General features: G+C 38.7%; 1 protein-coding gene across 2 annotated transcripts in view; it reads right to left on the bottom strand.

Annotated features, from left to right (window-relative positions):
* Window positions 1-13,055: 13,055 nt before the first annotated feature.
* The window catches only part of SLC38A2 (solute carrier family 38 member 2), a 13,602-nt gene continuing 5,141 nt past the window's right edge, over window positions 13,056-21,516 (bottom strand). The window contains exons 7-15 of one of the 2 annotated variants that reach the window (XM_057366167.1): window positions 19,578-19,660; window positions 18,579-18,637; window positions 18,309-18,458; window positions 17,520-17,599; window positions 17,319-17,419; window positions 16,791-16,915; window positions 16,019-16,163; window positions 15,804-15,901; window positions 13,056-15,041 (exon numbers count right to left, since the gene is read on the bottom strand). In XM_057366167.1, the coding sequence (XP_057222150.1) occupies window positions 14,943-15,041; window positions 15,804-15,901; window positions 16,019-16,163; window positions 16,791-16,915; window positions 17,319-17,419; window positions 17,520-17,599; window positions 18,309-18,458; window positions 18,579-18,637; window positions 19,578-19,660 (940 nt within the window). In that variant the 3' untranslated portion in view covers window positions 13,056-14,942. Of the gene's footprint in view, window positions 15,042-15,803; window positions 16,164-16,790; window positions 16,916-17,318; window positions 17,420-17,519; window positions 17,600-18,308; window positions 18,459-18,578; window positions 18,638-19,577; window positions 19,661-21,516 lie in introns of both variants that reach the window. The other variant, XM_057366166.1, reaches the window with a different exon arrangement.

Here is a 21,516-nt window from a genome sequence, read left to right on the forward strand (position 1 = left end):
AATTACAATATGTCAGGTCTTGATTCACATGTATAATTCTGTTTGAAAATGTTTTGGGTTTAACCAGGGGGGTGACTGATTGTCAGTTGCTGAGAACCTCACCCTGTGCACAGTAAATATTCTGTGAGCAGAGAGGCAGCATCCGTGAATGATCAAGAAGCTCTTGAGGCTTACAGCACTGTGCAATTATTACAGTCTGAGCATTTTTTAAGCAGGGCAAATATTTGCTTTCAATTTCATGGCTAGCTGTTGCTGGCGACACATGTAGCCTTTATGGGCACAAGCATTCACTGACTCCTTGTTTGCCTTTTGGTTTTCCGGCAGGGGAAGGGTTTGGTGCCAGCGTGTAGTATTACAAATATAAAATTATTTGCTTTTCTCTGACGTTCAGCTAGTTTGAAATGGCTACTGATGCTTTTCATTTAATTTCTCACGTGGATTAAACAAACATTTAATTTCTCATGTGGATTAAACAAACACATACCACTCACAACAAACACTGCTGCTCATGACTCATTAAGTTGTGCTTCCTAACCAGGTAATCAATTGCCTGAAAATGTTGYGACAACAGAGTTGATGACCTGTGTAATGTGAAAATGAGGGCAACACAACCAAATGCCACCTTCTTCAGGCCTTCTGCACACAGCTGTGCTGCGTTGGGACTTCTAAAATTGGAGGGATCTTTTTTCTCATCATTTTAATCTCATGCTTGGAAAATTTTTGGATTTAAATTTATGTTTTTCCCCCTGCCCTTTTCCTTACTTTGTTTCCCTTCATTTAGGCCACCTTGCATAATAAATAACATTATATCACATTACATAATGGGAAAGGTGGAGCACTGATGTCATTAATTAGGGACAGACAAAGCCTTCCTTTTTCAACATCTTCAGGGCACAGCTCTTTGCTAATTGAAAGGCCCCGCTGCCTGCTCACCTGCATTGCCCCATATGCTGATCCAGACCTCATCCCARTATGTCCTATGGACACAGGAACAGCAAGCACACCCTGTACCCTCCCTCATTTTTGAAATAATATGCAAAATCTAGGTGGTCTATCTGGGGTTGTTTGAGTATGGATACTTCTTTCCTTGCTCTGAGTCGTAGAGTTTTGGARTCCATGCTGCACGTTTGGAGAATGAAATAAAACTTCTAAAAATAACTTTTCAATCTAGTGTTGAACTACTCTTGGAAAATATTTGTCTGCTAACAAAAGTGACTGCCACCCCCCTGCATTTATCTGGTCTAAAAATACTGTGTCATAGAGAATTCACTCATATTTCATTCTTTCATCTATAATTTTCTCTAAGAATTTATTTCTTGCTGTGGAAATTTTTATTTTCTCCTATGCCAGTGACACTAATGCCTGAAGTGTTTATATAATTGTCATGTTGCTGCAGTAAAACTTGCCCTTGGTTTTCTACTCATCTGGATTATTCTGTGTTAGCACATCGTGAGAGATGGCAACAAACCAGGGCACAGTTCCTGGAGATGGGGTGCAGTGACACTCTGGCAAGAAGAGGTTTGCACACTGAGTAAGGCAAATTTTCGAGACACATGGCCACCTCCAGGTAAGATGTAGAAGAAAACATCAAAGCTTGGCAGAAGTGGAGGGAAGCTGCTCTAAACCAAATTGGGTGTGTATAAGTTAGGCCACCCAGCAGAAAAGGTAGCTGGTACTTGCTCAGCAAAATGGAGAGATTTGGTAAATTTATCCCTTGAAGTGTGGGGAGGGGTAATGTATCACCTGCCTGATGTGAGAATGAAAAAGGAGCAGTCAGTAATGTGCAGTGAAACTTAATTTCACAGAAAACTTTGGTTTGCTGCTTTTGTTTCAGATATGTACAAGAGCTTGTGTTCCTGCAAGCTTTCTTTATTTCTATTTTTTTTAATTAGACCTCTTTATCTAATAGAATATGTAATCTCTACTTACAAAACTTGTCTTGTTTATTTCTTATGCCTTTTGGCTACCATGATGCTGCATCTTTTGATATAAATATGTATTGAATACAACTTATTTTGATATATATGGCAGCATATTCTCATCTTTCATTTTACATCATATGAAGGAGACAATATGTTCCCGTGACAAAGATTCATGGAGGAAAGTAACAAAGTTAAATTGTGATTCCTATGATTTTATTCTAATTCCTATGATTTTTCTGATAAGGTGTTCCTCTGCTACACTGCAGTTTTTCCATGGTCCTGTTTAACATGAATGGAAAGATTTCAATGTTACTTCTTTGACTTCTAAATTGATAAGTCTTTAGTTTATTTCTTTTTCCCCCATAATTGGATTTGAATATATAGCTTTGTCTCTTTTCTGTTTTGCTGTTCCAGGCAATAGGTATGCACCTTTCAGACAAGTGGGAGTGATTTATCTTTGATAGAAATATGTTATGACATATAATGCTCTTATTGATCTATCATGCTGTTATCCTCAGATATGCTTTCCTTGCAGAACTGTTTTCTGTGTTAAAGAAATGAGCAGCTGAAATTCTGATAATCCCAAGCTAAATCAGAATCATGCTAATAAGTCTAAATATAAAACTGATAGCAAGGTGTGATCAGAGTTTGCATACGTCAGCTTCATTTGCAAAATCAAATTCTGACAGGAAATGGAAAACCAGAAAATCATCCTCAAGAGGATCCTAATAACTTCCCAATTTGAATATTTTTATATTTTGTTCATTTTATTCTCTTTAAGGATTAATACAGTATGTTAGGGTGCTGCTTCCTATAAAGGAAACTTAACAGACAGAAAATAATGTTAAAATGTGTTACATCAGAATGAAAAAAAATTGCAACAGGAGGAGAATGAGGAGTAAATTTAAAGGGAATAGTTGCTTTTTCATAACTTTCCCACTTAGCAGCAGCAGGCAGGATTTTTCCTAATTTTCTCTGGAGTATCAGATTGGTCACTAACTAGCCCATGGGAAGGAAACACAGCAATATTGTTCTGTGTGCTGTCATATGACTTTGGCCAGCGGATAACAGTGGCTTTGCCAGCCCGCGTGAGGGGCCGGGGGAAGCTCCGGCATCCGCAGCATCGCCGCCCTCTCGCTCCACAGCCATTCCGTGAGCACACACGGGGGGTGGCACTGCCTAGAAAAAATATTCACCCGGCAGCAGCAGAACATTCACAGACAGCCACGCTGAGTTGGCTGTCTTCATCTTCCTAATTCTCCTGCTGAGAAGTCTCCTTCCAACAGGGTCCGTGTCTTCCCCTAAAACACCTTCAGGTCCATTAGCTGAGTAGTTCCTTGAAAGATTTACTGTGAAAGGACATCTGTGAGAAATTCCTTGACTGGTGCAGCTAGAGGAATGTCTGGAAATATTTGTAAGAGCCCATAAAGCTGAAAAAATGGTGTGTTCAAAGGCCAAATGCCAGGCAAATGCATCCCAGAGGCGCAGCTGGTTTTTGCYGTGCTTGGCCTTCCTGGCCATGCTGACACCCTGCTCTCTGTTATGGGTGCCATGTCTGATGCTGTGAAACACACACAGGTATTTCAGCCTGGAAAATAGCATGAGAATAGTTTTGGTAAGGATCCAGCACAGTTTTTAATAGGATTAGGTATCCACAGCAGGCCTGAGAGTTGGGGTAACTCTTCTTATGCCACAGGGCTTCTCCCTGTCACCTTTCTCACCACATGTCCTGGTTACTAGCACATTTCCTTGAAAAGTTTGCATTCCAATTTCTTTCTTCAGTCTCCAAATTAATTCTGTATAGGAGGTCTTGAGTAAAAAAAAAAAAATTATTTTAGACTTGAGTCCAAAACTACTTTAAAATAAGCGTTAGTTATTGAGACCATTCAAGCTACGTAAAGCATATGCTTAATTTGGATCCCCAGAGACCCAGTCACCATGCAGGGAAGGTCAACTCTGCCTTTAAGTTCAGGCATGGCTGGACCAAAGTGCTGCTTGTCTCCTGCAGCAGCATCTTTGCACTTGGAGCACAGCTGCTCAAGTTCCCACAATAAAAGTAACCCTTGGACTGTAATTATGATTCTGTCAGGTTTGAAAATGGTTTTAATAATCCCCAGACATTCTTCTGTATAGAAAAGTTGATTAGATGATAAGTGAAGACCTTCACTGGATTTTGGAGGGGATTTGCAGCTCTCTTTCTGTTTGTGTCTCAAGTAATCCTTKTTAACTTTGTGCTTGGTTTAAAAAAAGTGAAGGTAAATGTATGACAGCTAGTACCAATATCACATGAGATCACCATTGTTAAGACCATAAACCTCTTCAAAGCAAAGAATTGATCCATTTTTGTGTCTTCCAGACAAGTGAACAACTTGGCAACAGCAACATGATCCAAATTAATTATTCAAAATCTAAACTTCTTTCAATTTCTGTGGTGCTATGATCTTTAAAATAATTCACCASTGTCATCCGCCTTTGGTGCAGCCAACTATAAAGAAAAATTTAAACTCCCTCACATTCCATTAACATACTTCTTCACCTTGTTATTCTTTTCAATAGGCAAAGTTATCCTTCCTCAAAACACAGGAATACTTCAGGCCATCTATTTTGTTCCACAAAGGCTGTTTTTAAATCCCCAAGAACAAAGATATTTCCTATGAGTCAAAGCAAATTCCTCCCTTAAAATGTGAGTGTCACCATTAATCTTTTGGCAAGAAAAAAATACTTACTCTCTTTTCCTTCCCGTCTGGTTCCTGGAAAATTGCATCATTCCTACCATTTTTTGAAAATTTATTTTCAGGAGGTGAAGTTCCTAACTCAAGGTCAGAGCATTGTTTATGACTTTGCAATTTATATGAGATCCTTGTGATTCAGAGCATTGTAATTGACTGTGAGTAGCATCACKGGTATGTTTTGGAAAAGAGCAACAAGCCCAGGATCCCTCAAAGCTATGGATCAGGCTCTATTTCCCTAGGGAATGAGTAAGTTTCACATTTTATATTCGTAGCACTAAAACTCATCAGTATAAAAGCTTTTTACGAAGAGAGAGGACCCTTTTCTGGAGAGAGGCATACACATACCCATGCATTTGCTCTGTAGCTGCCTAGGAGAAGGAGGAATGTTCTGCCTACAGTTTGCCTGTGAGGGCTCTTGTGGGGCTGCCCAGCACCCCTTGGCTGCCCTGAGAAACTTCTTTGCCATGCTGGAACCAGTACTTCTTYGTTTTCCAGGATTAGTTTCCTCATTGCCACCTTGAAAACCAGGACAGGAAAAGGTTTATGTATCTTTGTCTAAGAGTCAGAAACAAGTAAAATCTGAAAAAGCGTGGTCATCCCTTTTTGGCTCATTTGTGACAGTTATCCACTTTCAGAATCCATGTTTAAATGGGGATGTGGACCTCCATGCTACTCCAGCAAGCRACCTCCTTGATTTCACTGAGCAAATAAATGCTGGTAATTGCTCACAGTCAGCAGGAAGAGTTCTGGCTCACAGTGATTTATTTTATTGCTTATGTTAATGTGCCAGTGGGATAGAAGATAGCCTTGTGGGCACTAAGTAACAAGAGTTAAGTAATGATTCTGGTTGCCCTTGGAGACTGTCAACACGCACAGTTTTCTCCAGTATTTTTTTTTTTTTTTGCATGATTTCAAAATAATTCCAAATGATTATGAGTACTTATTGAGCTGCTTTACAGGCTGGGTTGGCCGATGTTCAGTTCTTCAYACATTCTGTTATATGTACCTTATCCAGGATTATTCCCACAAAGTCCTTTCTTCCTTTCTGTTCAGGGAAGGCCAGGAGACAAACAAATAATCACAACATCACTTTGGGATTTCTGATATTTTGCACAAGCGTTCTTCTCATCTTTATTTTCATTTGTCAGTGAGTCTACTTTTTCTATTCGTCACCATTATGAAATCATTCTCCTTTTCTGTTCCTCTCCAGACCTCTTTTCCCTCCTGTGTTTCTTCTGGCTTGCTTTCCTCCCCTGTGACTTGTGCTTCTGCGAGTCTCATTCTGCCAGCTCCAAAAAYGCAGTTGTTGTCTACATTTTCACCCCTGCTTGTTGGAGCCCTTAGTGACACTGACCTGCTTGTGAAAACACTGGGGAGGGTGAGAAGGAGACCTGAGGGACCTTCAGACCCCACTGTGACGGGTGCTTGGCCRACACTGGCGGCCCTTTTCCCTGAGCAGGATAAGTGAATGCTGGCAGCCCTCATTCTCACCCTTCAGGCACCACAAACCTTTGATCAAGCAGCCCTTTTGTTAGCCCACACTTGAGTTTTTGTCTTGGACACCTTTGTCTTCGGGCAGAAGCCAGCTCAGTGGCCTGCCCTTTCCACATCTTCCAGCTCCCCTGAAGGTAGGCTCATGGCTAAAGGCAACATGGGAAAAAGCACAAACTCTGAGGATCTGCAAACCAGATCAGTGTGCAGGGCAGCAAGTAAGTGTGGCCAAGCTGCAGCAGGAGAATGCAGGAAAAATGTTGTGCAGTTACATTTTCAGTTATGCTCTCCAGGGCCAAAGGCACTCCATAGTTTAGCAGCATTAATGCATCAGTTGGCTGTCATACTCAGTACCATGATACTGCAATATTTCTCACTGTTTATTTACCACTGAGTCTTCCAAATATTCCTCCTGTTTTATACTTCTATCAAACATRGTAGTCAATTTGTTAGACTGGGTGGAAAGGACCTCTGAAAGGGGCCTTTCCACTTTGAAACCTGTTTGTCTTTATGAAAAGGTCATATGAGAAGCTACAAAGCAAATTAAAAGCAAAGATATTTATTTGTGAGAAGAAAAGAAGTGCAAGTGTTTGTAAAACRTTGTGAGAATTAGAAAAGTGAGTGGTCTTTGGTGTCTGTAGCAGAGGGAGAAGGGAAAGCTACAATACATTAGTCTGAAGGATAGTGAGAGAGATGAAAGGAGGAAAGATTCTGCAGAGGAACTTCAGTACTTTTATCTCTGTGTTACTGGACTAGGTATAATAACTCATTGTGCACAGACAGGGAAAGCACCATTCCAGTCACTTCAGCAGGGAAATGTCTGGATCACATGGGCAGCTTGACTGAGATAACTGCAGAACTGACAGAAACAAAAGAAACTGTAAAAGTACTTTAGATTCCATGTATTTTGTTTACTGAGTATTTACAAAAAAAAAAAGAAGGCAATCAAAGTAGTTACTCTAAATAGTTGTTGATGCCTTTTTCAGAAGGATTTTGTGGTTCTTTAATGATTCTGGATGACAAAGACTAGCTGATTCTTTCCAACACTTTACCCATATTCAAGTAAGAAAGGAAATACTTCAAAGGTTTAGTTTTGGTGAAGCTGCTGCTAGAATATGCAGAGGAAGACTGATGTTCCCTGCCAAACTAAAATTTGCAGGGGAGGACAGCTGATATTTGAGTAGTTAGCCATGCTCAGACATAACCGTCATAGGACTTCTCTACTGGRACTTGGAGATAAGCAGTGTGTGGATCCAAGATACCGATTGTTTAAATGCGTTGAGAAATTTAACCACAAGATGGAAACTGGCTCTGTTAAGTGCAGGAGTAGTGAAGTGCTGCATTTGACCTACCACAATGGGTGGAAATCTGTGGCAGCAAGAAAACAGAGACATTTGTTTTATGTTAAATTGCAAACTTGGTTTTGAAATACAGTGTGACCCAGCTGTTGACATGGCCTGTATTTTCTCTAGTAGTTTATAGGAACTCACTGCAGAATTTAGGGCTGGGTCTTCGGGGAGAAAAAAAAAAAGCTGTTGCACTTAGATCTCGTAATCAATTTGTTGTTCACATTAACTGTATCAGATCTGAAGGAGCCAGGATGTGAAATACTGCATACATGAAATGAATTCTCTCATGGAGGAAATGAAGATTAAAAGCCCACTTGCAGTGGCTGTTAGAGTGAGTGCAGGTTTCCATAGTACACTGTGTGAGAGGAATTTGAGAATCATGGATCTTTCTGGGACTGAGAAAAACAATGTAGGTGTGGAAATCAGTATTGACTCTTGTCTGGTTTACTGGAAGAGGAACTTTTATTCACTTCCGCATTTGAYTTTTTGCTGTCTTTCTGTGTAAGTGCAAATCGATTGGAATGGTCTCTGTACCTCTGTTCCCAGCATGTCCAGGRAGACAAACTGTGATCATTACATCAAGCAGGACTTGGTTACTTCAAAATGTTTCCTGGGACACCCATGGTTTTAGTATTCTGTTTGGAAGAATGTAAGCCTTGTTTGTGCCTGGAAACATTATGTTTGCAGTAAGGCAAGAAAGAGACCTTTGGGATCTGATCTTCGGGAAGAATGCAAGTGCCAAAACTSGAACAAATAGAAAACGTGCAGTCCCTCTCAGCTGGGTGATGGCAGTAGGCAATGGACAGTCCCAGGGGTGGCCAATCCTTGTTAGTGCAGATTTTACTGGTGATATTTTGGCTCAATTTCTGCAGGCAGGCTGAGGGATGCAGGAGCCTTGCTACTCCTCGGCAGGAAATGCCTGCACCCAGTGCTGGCCCCTGGTAACTTCAGCAGCTTCTTGTGACAGTTTCCTGCAGCTGGTGCTCTTAGGAACTTCCTCACTTGTTTCCCAGAAAAACACATCCCTCATATGTCCTTTTCATTTAAGTCCAGTAATCCCCATAGAGCAACAGTTTCACCGTGGATGCCTCCCCAGTAGTGTCAGAAAAGCAAGAACAAATGCAAATATTTTCGGGGCAGCTATATTCAAACCAATCTTTGGAAGGTCTCCTGGTTGCCAGTGTTTTCCGATGGACAGAGGGAAAATGCTCATGCTCTACATGGCTGCTCTTTACATTTTGTCAAAGTTAAGTCTTTGCTATAGCCTTTTKGATCCCCATCTTAGCAGTTTCCTAGGTGCTTTCCTCAGCCATGGTGCTGGGGCATGCTCCTTACCGCTTGCTCACAGCAGGAGCACCTGCTTGTTTTATTGATTGCCCAAGTCCCCAGCGGGGTTTGGGGAGCGGGGCCCCTGGGTGACAGTGCCACAGGCAGGGTGAGGAGCCTGGAGGGCGGTTCATGCCACCCCTCATGGCACCTGCCTGTTCTGTGGAGTCACCACAGCTCCAAGGTACWTTCCACCAGCACGCTGAATCATTTCACTGCAGTGAGCAGGAAGGAGCAATATTGGAGGTTCAACTGGTATTTATTTTAACTAAAAGTAGACGTGTGATTGACCACATTAGCCCYAACCCAATGACTCCTGAGCATTTGGGAATATCCAGGGCGCCTCACTTGGCTCCATTTAATTTTGCTGCAATCTGAGCTGCTTGGAGATGATGTGAAGACTATTAAAGATCACAAAAAAGCTAGTTATATAAGCTACATTTCCTTTCCAAGACCTGTACTGAGTTTCTACATTATTGCTAGTACCTATCCAGCATATATCACCTATCAAGTTATGTTCTGCAACTGGAAAACCTTTTTTTCCTTTTTCTCTAGGTAAACTTTAAATAAAATTGAAATTACCACTTATTTCTAATTTAAATAGTATTTTCAAACATGGCTGGTTATGCCACCTGAAACTGAGATTACCTGACTGTTCTGTTATTGGAGTATGTTTCTGTTCTTTCAAATGATACCTAGMTGCAGATGCTTCTCCTGACATTTTGCATCTTGAGTAACTGCAGCAGGATGGTGTTTCTGTGCATCTGTGTGGAAAAACAATCAGACTAAGTGATTTGGCCCATTTGAGAATAAAATCAGGGAAAAGAGTATGTTTTCTCGTAGTAAAATAATAAATCATTTTTCCTGGAAAAGTTGCCCCGGCCATCATCCACAGCAGAGCTTTGTGTTCAGGCAAAGGYTTGAGGGGCAAGAGCTGCCCAAACTGAGTTTGGCAGTGGGCTTCTCTGGGCTGCTGAAGAGCTGGAGGGAACCTGAGGGCATGACCTGATAGGATGCAGCTGCTGCATGAACACTGCGGGGTGAGATTTCTAGGCATGACCTTGGGACAGGACAGACTTGGCAAGACCAGGGAAAAAAAGCAAATTTCAGGGCAACTGCAAGAAAGTGAAAGGTGCCATCTGTCACCTGGACAGACCTCAAGACACTCACAAAGCTCAGCATTTTGAATAAACTTGACTGTCTTTTGGAGCAAAGACCTTGTAGARAGGCTCAAATAATGGTGCTCTAGACAACATCCCAATTTCAGTTCCCTTTTTTTTTAATTATTGCAACATCTCATTCATCCCACAAGATGAGCCATGCTCCTGTTCTTGGGAGAAATAAGAACTATGGAGAAAAGACTGCTTCTCATGTTGTTTAAATTGATGGAATTGCCTGACAGTAAAGGTGAGCTTAATTGTTCAGCTTGTCAAGCAGCGTTCCAAGCAGCTCTGAAGCTCCTGTGTGACAGCAGGCACCTGATGAGAACGAGCCTTTCCAGATATACCCACCCTCTCCAAATGCCTGGGCTGGTGCTTAGGGTTCTTGTTTCAAGAATGATCATCATGAAAAAACCTATTTAAAGTTATGCTTCAGGTGCATGCAAGCTAATACTGAAATATAAAATAAGCAAGTTGAGGAATCAAATTGTGGGCTGAAATACTGTGCCAGTGCTGCCCCTCCACGCCCCAGGTGCCCAGAGCTGTATACTAATGCCTTCTCAAAGGCCTGCAACATTGTGAAAATGAGTAAGTCATGTTTCACAAAGACGACATTAAAATGAGAACTAGAAAGGAATGAAGACATTCATCCCTCATCAGGATGGGCTTCGGACTTTGAGCAAACACATAAACACTGTGAACACACAGCCTCTTAGAAAAACAAAATAATGAACAGCAACTAAGTGAGGATTCCAGGAAAAAAATACTATGTAATTACTGCAACCATAATTGAGGCATTTCCTAATTTCAGAACATTTAATTATCCTTGAATATTCCTTTTGTATACTGTCTTGCTGTACACATGACACACCAAGTTACAATCCCAGTGTCTGGAGTATCTGTCCAGTCACCCAGTTCTGACTATTTGGGACAGATATTCATATGACTTGATATAGATTTATGGAGAACTAAGAATAGATATGCTGCACTTGGTTTGTAAACAGTTTCTAAAATAGAAGCAAACCAGACACACCACTTTTGAAATTTTTTACATCAAGTCTCCTGGAGATTCAAATGAAGGAAAGTGGCATAAGATTTCAGCAAGGCTCACTTATTACACTTATACAAGATCTAACAGATTGATCTTGTTTCCAGCTATGCCTTTTTCACAAAAGAAATTATGTAATACAGGTTTCTTGTAGAATTTAATTTCTCATTTTAATGCCCAGACTTGCTCTCTTTACCCTTGTAGGGTAAAGTTGTGGATCATAAGTTGTGAATGTAGTTGTGTGCCATTTGTTCTTTCCCCCTCTTTCCTGAAAAGCACTCAGTAAGTTACATATGCATGAAATTAAAGGTACACTTTTAACATTATCTTTAAAGAATATCCTCCAAACTCCTCCCCCAAGAAAAACATCACACCATTGCTTAGGATTATCTATTTATTTATTTCAGTTAAAACAAACATACATGTTTCATTGAAACTGTGTTGCTGGCCACCAGTCTGCCAGCAACKGTAGCTAGACTGCCGGCCTCTCCCAAGAAGGTGGGTATTTACATATGTACACGGATGTACCGCAGGATGCCCGAATTCAGCAGCCTAAGATCACAGAGGTTGTTAACTCGCTGCGTTCAGGAAATCGTAGCATCCATGGCAAATTTTAAAGAGAAAGTATACATGAACCTGAACAATGCTTTCTATGGACCCAAGTGATTCCTGTGTTTATTGCAACATATACATTTGTAATAAATACAATCTTAGTGTTTTCTTACACACCTTAGGTGTAATACACTTCTTTCATTTCTGTAAGCATTACACTTTGTTGTAAAAGGCTCTTTCCTTTGACAGCTGTTATACAGATGTACAACATGGACAAGTCCTTGAAATGATGTAACAATCAGTAATGAGAGAGGAATATATACATAAATCCTGGACTCCAAGCCTACATTATATACATTATACTTACAGTATATACACACATACAATTTATGTACATAGACTATCATAAATATTGAAAAATAGTTTTAGTTTTAATGGATTAATGCTTTATAAATAACATGTTACATTTATGACTGAAATATCATGGAAGACAGTAATGTCTAACTGAGGTGACAGAACAGTGGTTTAATACTGAAGCTGCTCTTTTAGGTGGTTTGTAATGTAGGTAACTTTAAACAGACAGGTTTGGAAAAAAAKAATTTAAAAAAATCACACATTGGAAATCGACCCAGCCAAGTGGAACTCAACTGTTGCAGGTGGAGAGTCAGTCATCAAATTATATACACACACAATGTATAATCTGGAAATTGCTACATTCAGAGAATTAGTGACATGTACAATACACTATGAGGTGTCATCAAAAGAATTTTCCTCCCTTCTGGTTGCCAAGGACTTTGTAGTAACTTCTCACTTACAACTCCTTCCTCTTGTACGGTTGTTGTGAGAAAGGAGGGTATTTCTCACTCTCTTTCCTCTTTTTAATGCTGGCAAGGGAAGCGCTTCATCCCTTATGTGCTACAAATTGCTCAAAGGTAGACAACATTTTAACCCTCTTCCACCTTTGCACATTCGTGGAGGAAGAAGAAAAGCTGCCAAAGTACTGAGGAGGCACGTGCTCAGCACTCACATGGAGATCAGGTAACATGGGATAGTTAGCCATGGATGTACAGTACCTGAGGCAGAGAAGTACCTACGGAGAGTTAGTCAGTGCTGACTCTAGGATCATTAATTGCCAGTTGAGTACCACCGAATTAACAATACAAACAACACAAAAGGAATCTAACTTGTCATTAGTTTACACTATAGTCTTAGTGTCCAGTACTTACAGTCATGCAGAATTATCAATACAAAATACCTGCAGTTGTTTTTCCATAGATTTTAAATGGCTGGGCAGAGATTGACATTATCTGCCAAATGGTGACAATTATTTAGATTTGTTTCTGATTAATTCTGTAAGAGCAAAAAAGTCTCAGGCACTGCTTAATCAATGGATTACAGGCCCTTACTTGCTCCCTCTGACACAATGACTGGGACTTTGCAAATCAGATTTTTAAAACATTGTGTCAGACGAAGACCACACTGCCATGACTATTTCATCAATAATCTCTATCTAGGCTTTTGTACCCAATATTGCTGTGTTTGAGAACCTCTTAAAAGCCAAGTACGCTGTTACACAAGTGTTACCTCTCTTCAACCTGGGACAAGAATGAAAGAGTAAACATGCACTAGAAACAAAAKAGCTCATCACAACCATACAGCACCTGTTTCATCAGCTAGGGCTCGTTAGAAACGTAACTATTTCTGAAGCAAACAAGTATGAGATGACTATCCAGCCTATGAGGTTATCTTTAATACTACTACACAGTATAAATTGGAAGAGGAAATCCCAGTTGYGTATGTGAAGAGAGTTTGTACCAAGCATGAAATATTGGTGCAGTTGTTTTGTGGATTTGACTCAGAAACAGAATAGTCAAGTAATTCAAAATCCAGTAATGGATGAGGAATTTGAGAAATACTGTACAGTTTCTGAATATTATACAACTAGCAGACTACATTAGGACTTTTTCATTTTTCTACAGAGTGTTTCAAGATAGATTGGATAGGAAAAAACTCCAACATTGCTACAACTGACAATGGACCTTATTAATAAAGGGAACTTGAGGGGGGAGTTTTGTATTAATGGCATCATATGCTCCAGTGCCATTCAGTTTCTATCTACAACAGGAAAAAAAAAACCAAAAAAGCAAAAAACCCAAACCCTGTTTTACTCAATTGCACTACTGAGTACCTCAAGAAGGGAAGTGTCAATGCCATCTTTACAATTTTAGATTACCTATGCTTTTCTCAAATGTACCCCTTTCTAAAGGGTGGGTTTATCTAAAGTTTGAAAAATTTGCATTTCGACACCATTTTTGGTAACTCTAGTTACTTACGTAAGCTGAAAAATGATTTTCAGGATTGTTTTCACTCTCATTTAAACTRAGTGAATTTCATGGGAAGCCTGTCGTATCAGAGAATTTTGACCTGAATTGGTTCATTTTCTGTTTTGGTCATTAGAAGCATTTTTAAAATAAAATTTCTTTTAATTATGCCTCTACAGAATCATAAAACATATTAAGTGGCAAGGGACCCATAAAACCACTGCGTTCAACTCCAGACCCTGCACAGGACACCCCAAGAGCCACACCTGCCTGGGAGCGTTGTCCTAACACTTCATGGACTCTGCCAGGCTTGGTGCTGTGACCACTTCCMTGGGGAGCCTGTTCCAGTGCCCAACCACCCTCTGGGTGAAAAACCTTTTTCTAACACTCACCCTAAACCTTCCCTGACTCAGCTTCATGCTGTTTCCTCGGGTCCTGTCACTTGTGACACGAGTGAAGARATGAAGTCAAACTAAATTTAATTTAGGACACTAATTAAATATTTTTTTCTGAGCTCTTCTATGTTATTTTTTCCTTCTCTTTAGAAAAAATGTTTCTTAAAGTCAAAATAGTGCTTTTGAGGTCCATAAGAATTTTTGGTACAAAAAATAATAGTGTTTCTCTCTTTCTCTCACTCTCTCATTGGTTATTTAAACACTTTGCTGCAAATTAAAGAGTTCTTTCTCACATCAAATGGTTCCATTAGGCACATTCAAGTAAAATAACAAAATATCCAAGTAACAATGACGAAAGCCAAACATGGCTTGATAAAAGTCTACAGAGAGTTCTGTCCATTCTCTGGAATGGAATAAAGTTGTCACTTCCTTCAGCCAGACACTCACGTGGTTTGACGTTTATATCCACTTCCATCATGCAGAATAGTTTCTTAAAGACAGAGTTCAGATATTCTACAATCAGAAGAACCATCAACAAAGAATCTGCCTTTTAAAGGAAGCTGAATAGCTCATTTGCGTTCTCAGTAGGTATCTGAGTGAACACTGGCATTTGAAGTGGAGTATTACAGAAATTAAACCAGGGCAGTTAATGGCCATCAGATGTAATGTTCTGGGTCCAGTCTAGAATAATCAGTGTCATACACCCAGTCATCACAAGTATACCACTTAGAAAGAAGAATGCAGCCTGGAAAAAGAAAACATAAAAGTATTTCAGATTCTGCTACGACAGTGTTAATTAAACYACAACACACACCTACAAATTCATGCCCACGTATAGCACAAATGCCACTGCTCACGGAGGACAAAATAAGAGACGAGATAAAGTCAATGACAAGGAGCTAAGTATCCTTCTCRTATTTGGGGTCTTTTATCAAATCAAAAAGTACATTTATTTTCAGTATACCAGACTCACCCTCAACTAAGGGAAGTTAATGTAGCTGCTGATAGCAGTGAGGCTGTGCCACTGTGCTGACTTGACTCTGTGTCAGTGTGTCTGATTTCATTCTGAGTCACCTTGTCTATGATCACTAAGTAAGAGCACCAAGAACAATCAACCCAAACAAATGGCAGAGATGAGATTTTATGGGGAAAATTATGTAAATAAGCCTTAAAAGAATATTTGAAGAATGTTAAGACTTTTTWAATATAGCTCTCAGGGTATTCTGTTGAAGTCTGGTTCTTACAAGCAACAGAATGACCCAACTACTATTAAAATTGGGGGCCAGGGGTTGAGAAAAATCACTGAAGTGAACTGAGTCTTGTGATGGTCAGTTCCTTGGTTTTGAGTTCCTATGCAACTCCTTGCAACTGCGCAAGATAGCATTAAATGCCAATTCACCAACTACCTTTGCCAGTACTTCAAAATTAATGAATCATGAAGAAGATAATTAAATTTTTTTGCTTTGAATTAGTAAGCAAGTGTAGTTACACATTATTCTATACATACCCCAATCTTTTGCACTGACTTCATTGGTTCCTTCTTCACTAATTTGATATAGAAGGCAGAAGGAAGTATAAAGATCAGCATGGCAGCTGCAGAAGCACCTGTATAGGAAAAGCATGAAAATAAATATAAATCAAAAGGTAAACATATCCTAATTAGATTAGAACTGTTCTTTGTGAAATGTGAAAGACTGCTTGATCTCGGAAGAAAATKCTTACCAATGAATCCAAAGATGTCTCGAATGGTAGGGACAAAGATAACGAGCACGTTGGTAAATGCCAGAAGGGCGATGGTAATGGCACAGTGACGCCACCAGCTGAACTCCTTCCCTGCCCACAACAGCTGGGTAATGGAACTGCGGATCTTTGTAAGGCAGGGGTCAGGGAAGGAAAAAGGAAAAAAAAAAAAAAAAGATAGTTTAGTCTTCATTTCAGAAGACAGTGTATTTGTCACCTGACTTAGACCTTCCTTCTGAAAGTATTTTAACATCATTGTTCTGAATGCTTCAGATTTCAATAGAAGGTGAAAGATGAAAGTAACACGGAGAAAAAAAAACAAGGAAAAACATTTGGCTTGAGCAAGAAAAAAATGCCAGGAAATTTTGTAACATGTAAGGATACTGCTCAACAATAAGCACACAAATGGCCAAATTGTGTCCACAGTGTAGTTACAAAATCATTGCTGACTTTTGCAAGCTCGTAATACAACAGGGTAAGTACTTTCAAAAAGGGGAAATCTGTTTCATTTCCCCAATATAACCATAATAGGAAAACAATATAACAGAATGTACCTGTACCTCCTGCTTTGTAAATGTTGCATATTTACTGAATTAATAGCATAGGATAAATCATCAAGCCAATTAGAATAAATTTCCTTTTTCAGTTAAGAGAAAAACTCTCTCAATTAATAAATGGGGTTTGCCAAATCAGTAAATGATTGCATCAGTACAGGCATTAAAAAAATAGTAGCAAGACATAAAATATGACTTACTGGGAAAATAACTACAGGTACAGTGAGGGTCACAGCCATAAGTACAGCGAGACGCACAATAAGAAGGAGAACATCAGCACCGAGATAAGCAGAGTAGGTGTGAAGCAGTTCTGGTTCGACATTACCTATAAAGAAAACAGTATTTTAGTTAAGATTTGTTTGACATACTGCTTGAACGTGCACTTCTGCTCTAGATTCTAAGCAAATTTCACAGTCACATCAACATGAATTGAAAGCCTCATGAGCTCTTGTAAGAATGCATCCATTTTACGCAGGGATGACTTGGAGGCRTGGAATCTGCTTTAATCCAATTTTAATCCTATGTCTTGGGCCTAATTCTATTACTGATCTCCTYTGGGGTGTGCACTTATAGAAGTACTATAAAAAGCCCCCAACAAACAGTGTAAATTTAGAATACATAGTAAATGCTTGCTTGTTCTATCTTTAAAATAAAATGTGGGTTTGTAGAATTGTAGTATTTTATTATTTTTAAATAATTTAAAAGAAAGCAGAGAAGGCAACATTCACCATAAAATGTCAGGTATCCAAAGAGAGCAGCCAATAAATACATGAGGAACATGGCAAAAAAAGATACGTAGGACACATTCATCATTCTTTTACGGCTTCGGCTGTAAGAAAGAAAAAGAAACATTGTTAGTAGTGAGAACATACTATTTCATACTATATTTGATTRTTTGGTGAAATTACAGATATATATCTTACACTTACCTTTTCAGTTCTTCATAAATAGGAAGAATTGCAGGATGGCAGACAAAAGAAAATGTTAGGATTGGGACAGCATAAACAGTCTGAAAAAAAAAAGATGCACCTTAAGTATCTCAACAGACATTAGAAATTTAGTTTAAAAATCATCAGTAGATTCTTCATTTGACCTTATTTTGTGATAAAGATCAGCTATTCTCTACAATGGAAACTCTGTAAAAAGTTAAAGTTTGTATTTTCTTAAACTCAGACCCTGAGGTACCAAATTGCCTCAAATGTCACTGAAGTCCATGCTRAGCTGCATATATTTGCACTCAAAATCATGCTCTGCAACTCACAGGCTTAAGCCATATTTGAACCTGGTATTGGGTATTACACACGTATGGAAATTCACCACGATAATTGGGAGCATTAATGAGAGTCAAGAATTTGTGACTGAGAGCAAGTCAAATGTCCTATTTGCACGCACTTACAAAATTCTTCATCTTCTTCTGCAATCTAGGTTTTAAAATGCTTCACTAACTTCCCTGAGAAAGGTTGAGAAATGCTGTGCTGARGAATGAGATGTGTTTTTTTGCCACTCAAACGGGCACCTCAAGTTCCTCTAATTTCTGTGTATTTGGAAACACCCTGTCTGTATGAGGCTAACAGTGCCCAAGTCTAGTGGAACAGAAAGTCTTAACACATCCCAATCTTAAAACTGGGCAGTTGCTTGAAAGAAAAATGACCTAATTTATCTGCTACATACTTAGTCTCAGTTATTCTCAACGGAGCATCTGATTTTCAGTCAGTTACCTGTGAATTGAAGATGAAATATTTTGGCTTGCACATATCATCATTYGTTATGTTTCCATCTACCAAAGGTGCTAGTGTTGCATTTATTAATGTCACGTTCACAATGTCACTGTCCATAGGACAAGGAATCTGAAACATCTTCCAAATCACCTAGAAATAAAGCCACGCATTTATTACTTTTGACTAATGCAAGATGTGAAAATTTACAGAAACTGTGTTTAATTTTACTTTGAAAGTGCAGTTCTATAAGCACTGAAAGATTATACTTACAACAATCAGAAAGAAGACCATGCAAAGTAAGGAAAAGCCACTGGTATAGCCCAAATACCCTGYGATCAAGAAAGATTAAAAAAATTTAAGATACAATAAACAGAAACATCATTCAAGTCAAAACTTTGTGGCAAAACATCAGTGATCTCTTTAGATTGTCATTTTCTTAGCATTACACAGAACAAGTTAATTATTCATTAACGTTCTGCTAATCTCAACCCAGATCTGAAAGTACTGAAAGACACATTAGGGTCTATACACACAGCCAGTCTAAACGTTAAACTTTTTAACTTACAAAAAAACATGCAAACTAAAAAACTCCACAGCAACAACTATGAATGATTATAGGATTAATTCTAATAGCATGCAGTGTCAGATAACAGCCTTTTCACTTCTGTYTTTACTGATTTACTTAACTTCTAAAAAATAGTAATTTGAGAGAGCAATTCACATTGACACTCTCAGTTATTAAGGTTTCTCTGAATAAATAGTGTGTTAACTGAATTATTCACATGTATCACTTAATTACAGCTATTTCAGATAAAGCATCTGGTATGAATATTATGTTACTGCTTGGGATCTAAAATGAAAAGATATTGCCCCAAATTAGTACCCAGAGTTAGCATCCCTATTCTTTGAAGGCTGTTACAGGATAGTTGGTAACAATATTATATTATTCTACCRTTGACCAAAATAGGCCAAAGTTTGGGATAAGAACAGAGACAAGCAGTTACTGTTGAGCTTTGTTCTAAAGCCATCCTATTGGCTGTCCTTTCATTCTCCACAAACACTTCTCTATTTTAGTATACCTGTCTTGAATTCTTTTTTCATTTTCTTCAAGGAGACTGACAGCAATTACCTAAATGCTAATTAGTCCCAAGGCAGAAGTTTGAAGACAGCTGTTAATTCACATAACATTTCAAGACTCTAACATTGTATCATCCCAATTCTCCACAGTATTTTCAATGGATTTTATTATGGTTGCTCTCCACTACCTACCTAGATTTCTCAGTAGGGACAGGGGAAGAATGAGGAAGACAGACACCAGCAGCACTAAATAGTCACCGTTGAGATACCACTCTCTGTAGAAAAAAAAAAAGGTAATATTTGTAAGTAATCAAGTATTTAAAAACTACATTTGCAGTTTATTCTTCACTCTTATCTTCCACAACATATAGCTCCTTAAAAAATGCACTACCTGATGTCACAAATGATAGCATTTAATTTCCTATGTGGACCTAACACCCTACAATAGCTTATCTCACCCCAAGCCTGCATTGTGCCTTTCCTTTAGTGTCCTTTTATAAAAATAATATGCATCTGGAAGTCAGAAAAGTAAATGAYTGGTTAGAAAAAAGTAGGCTGGGATCAATCATGGGAAAAACAGTAAGTTTCTTTAAGTGCTGGTTCCCAACTCTCCAGATGTGTTAGAACATTGCAGGGCCCCAGCAGAGTTTCCACTTTTAATGGAAATAAAATTCTGTTGGGTGCCCTGTGGGAGTAAAACAAAAACAAGTGAGGGCTGAAGGTAGGGCAGTAGCTCAAGCCCACTGGTTGAGAAAACTCCAGTAAGCACTGGAAATCTTCTGGAGGCACACTTAGTCCCTTTCAGTAGGGAAAACATGGTAAGAACCTCAGAATTCTTTTATTTCAGAACATTTTTGCCACTTATTCTGTAAGAAGCAGCAGCTACTTTTTTTTTCACAAAATATTTTTGAGCATTAGAAGTTTAACATATTTTTTAAACACATAAAAACAAAGTTCTATAGGATCATCCTACATGCTTTAAGCAATTAAAATAACAAATATTAATACTTTACATACTGTTATAATTTAACAACATTTATTTTAAAATGGACTATATATTATTTGGGCAAACAAAAAAAAATAATAATTGGAAACTTGTATATTCAAACTCAGTTGCTAAAAATTATAGCCTTTTATATGGTATTGTCAATATGGAATAATYGACTTGCTCTGGATTTATATAGTAAATGCAAAAATGATGTAGTCATCGCTTTCCTCAGTTTTACCTGGAATAACTAAATGTAAAAAAGGAGTATTTTAGAAACTTCAGATGTWTAGGACATAAACACCATACACCTTTTGTTGTCTTTTTAAAAAATATAGTAGACTTGTGCCAAATTTACAAGAAATCACAACACARGAACTCCTTGTATTTGACAAAATCATAAGAACATGCACCGTTATTGTGCATACCATAGAGAGGCCATCGGGACTTTCAGACCAAGGACTTCAAAGATTTTCCATGCTGAAGAGTAAAGAATGGGATTGTGCAGTTTTAAAATACAGCCAAGTACCTTAGAAATTGTTGAACAAATTTTAATAATGGAGATAGTGTTTGTAATATTTGTAATACYCAGAAGCCCTTTTACAGTAAGCATTATGTTGGGACACTTAAACAGGTGAGCGCTTACATTTTAGGCCCCAGGCTGTCAGAGTGGAATCCATGTCAGCCACCCAGACTCCCCTAAGCAATGCATGGAGAGAGTCAGTTAAATGGGGTTCACAACTGCCAGAGCACTGCGAAAATACTAACTTTAAATCTGTGTACAGCTACCTAGTGCCAGCCAACAAGAAACATTTAAGATAYAGATCTCAATTTCTTAATTTTCTCTGCCAGATTTGCAGAGCAGCAGCTCTATCGAGTGCGATTCAGTTAATTCGTTAAGTTTCCCTCTTAAATTGCAACCAATTTTGAATTCTTTACTGAAGATGGGACAGTTAAAAATATTTGCCTCCAAGCCCCCTTTTAAATACTAACTACAACAGGGGCTCTCTTAAGAATTGAAAAATATGGGCTTGAATTTAGCCAAAGAAGAGAAATGAACCTTCCCAGCAAAGAATTTGTAAACATTACTAAGTAAATAGGGAAGGTACAGTAATTAAATACATTAAAAAAAAAACAAAAAAAAAA

Source organism: Malurus melanocephalus, unplaced genomic scaffold (genome assembly GCF_030028575.1).
Source record: "Malurus melanocephalus ecotype Western Australia unplaced genomic scaffold, MMel_1.1 scaffold_60, whole genome shotgun sequence".
Classification (NCBI taxonomy): Eukaryota; Metazoa; Chordata; class Aves; order Passeriformes; family Maluridae; genus Malurus; species Malurus melanocephalus.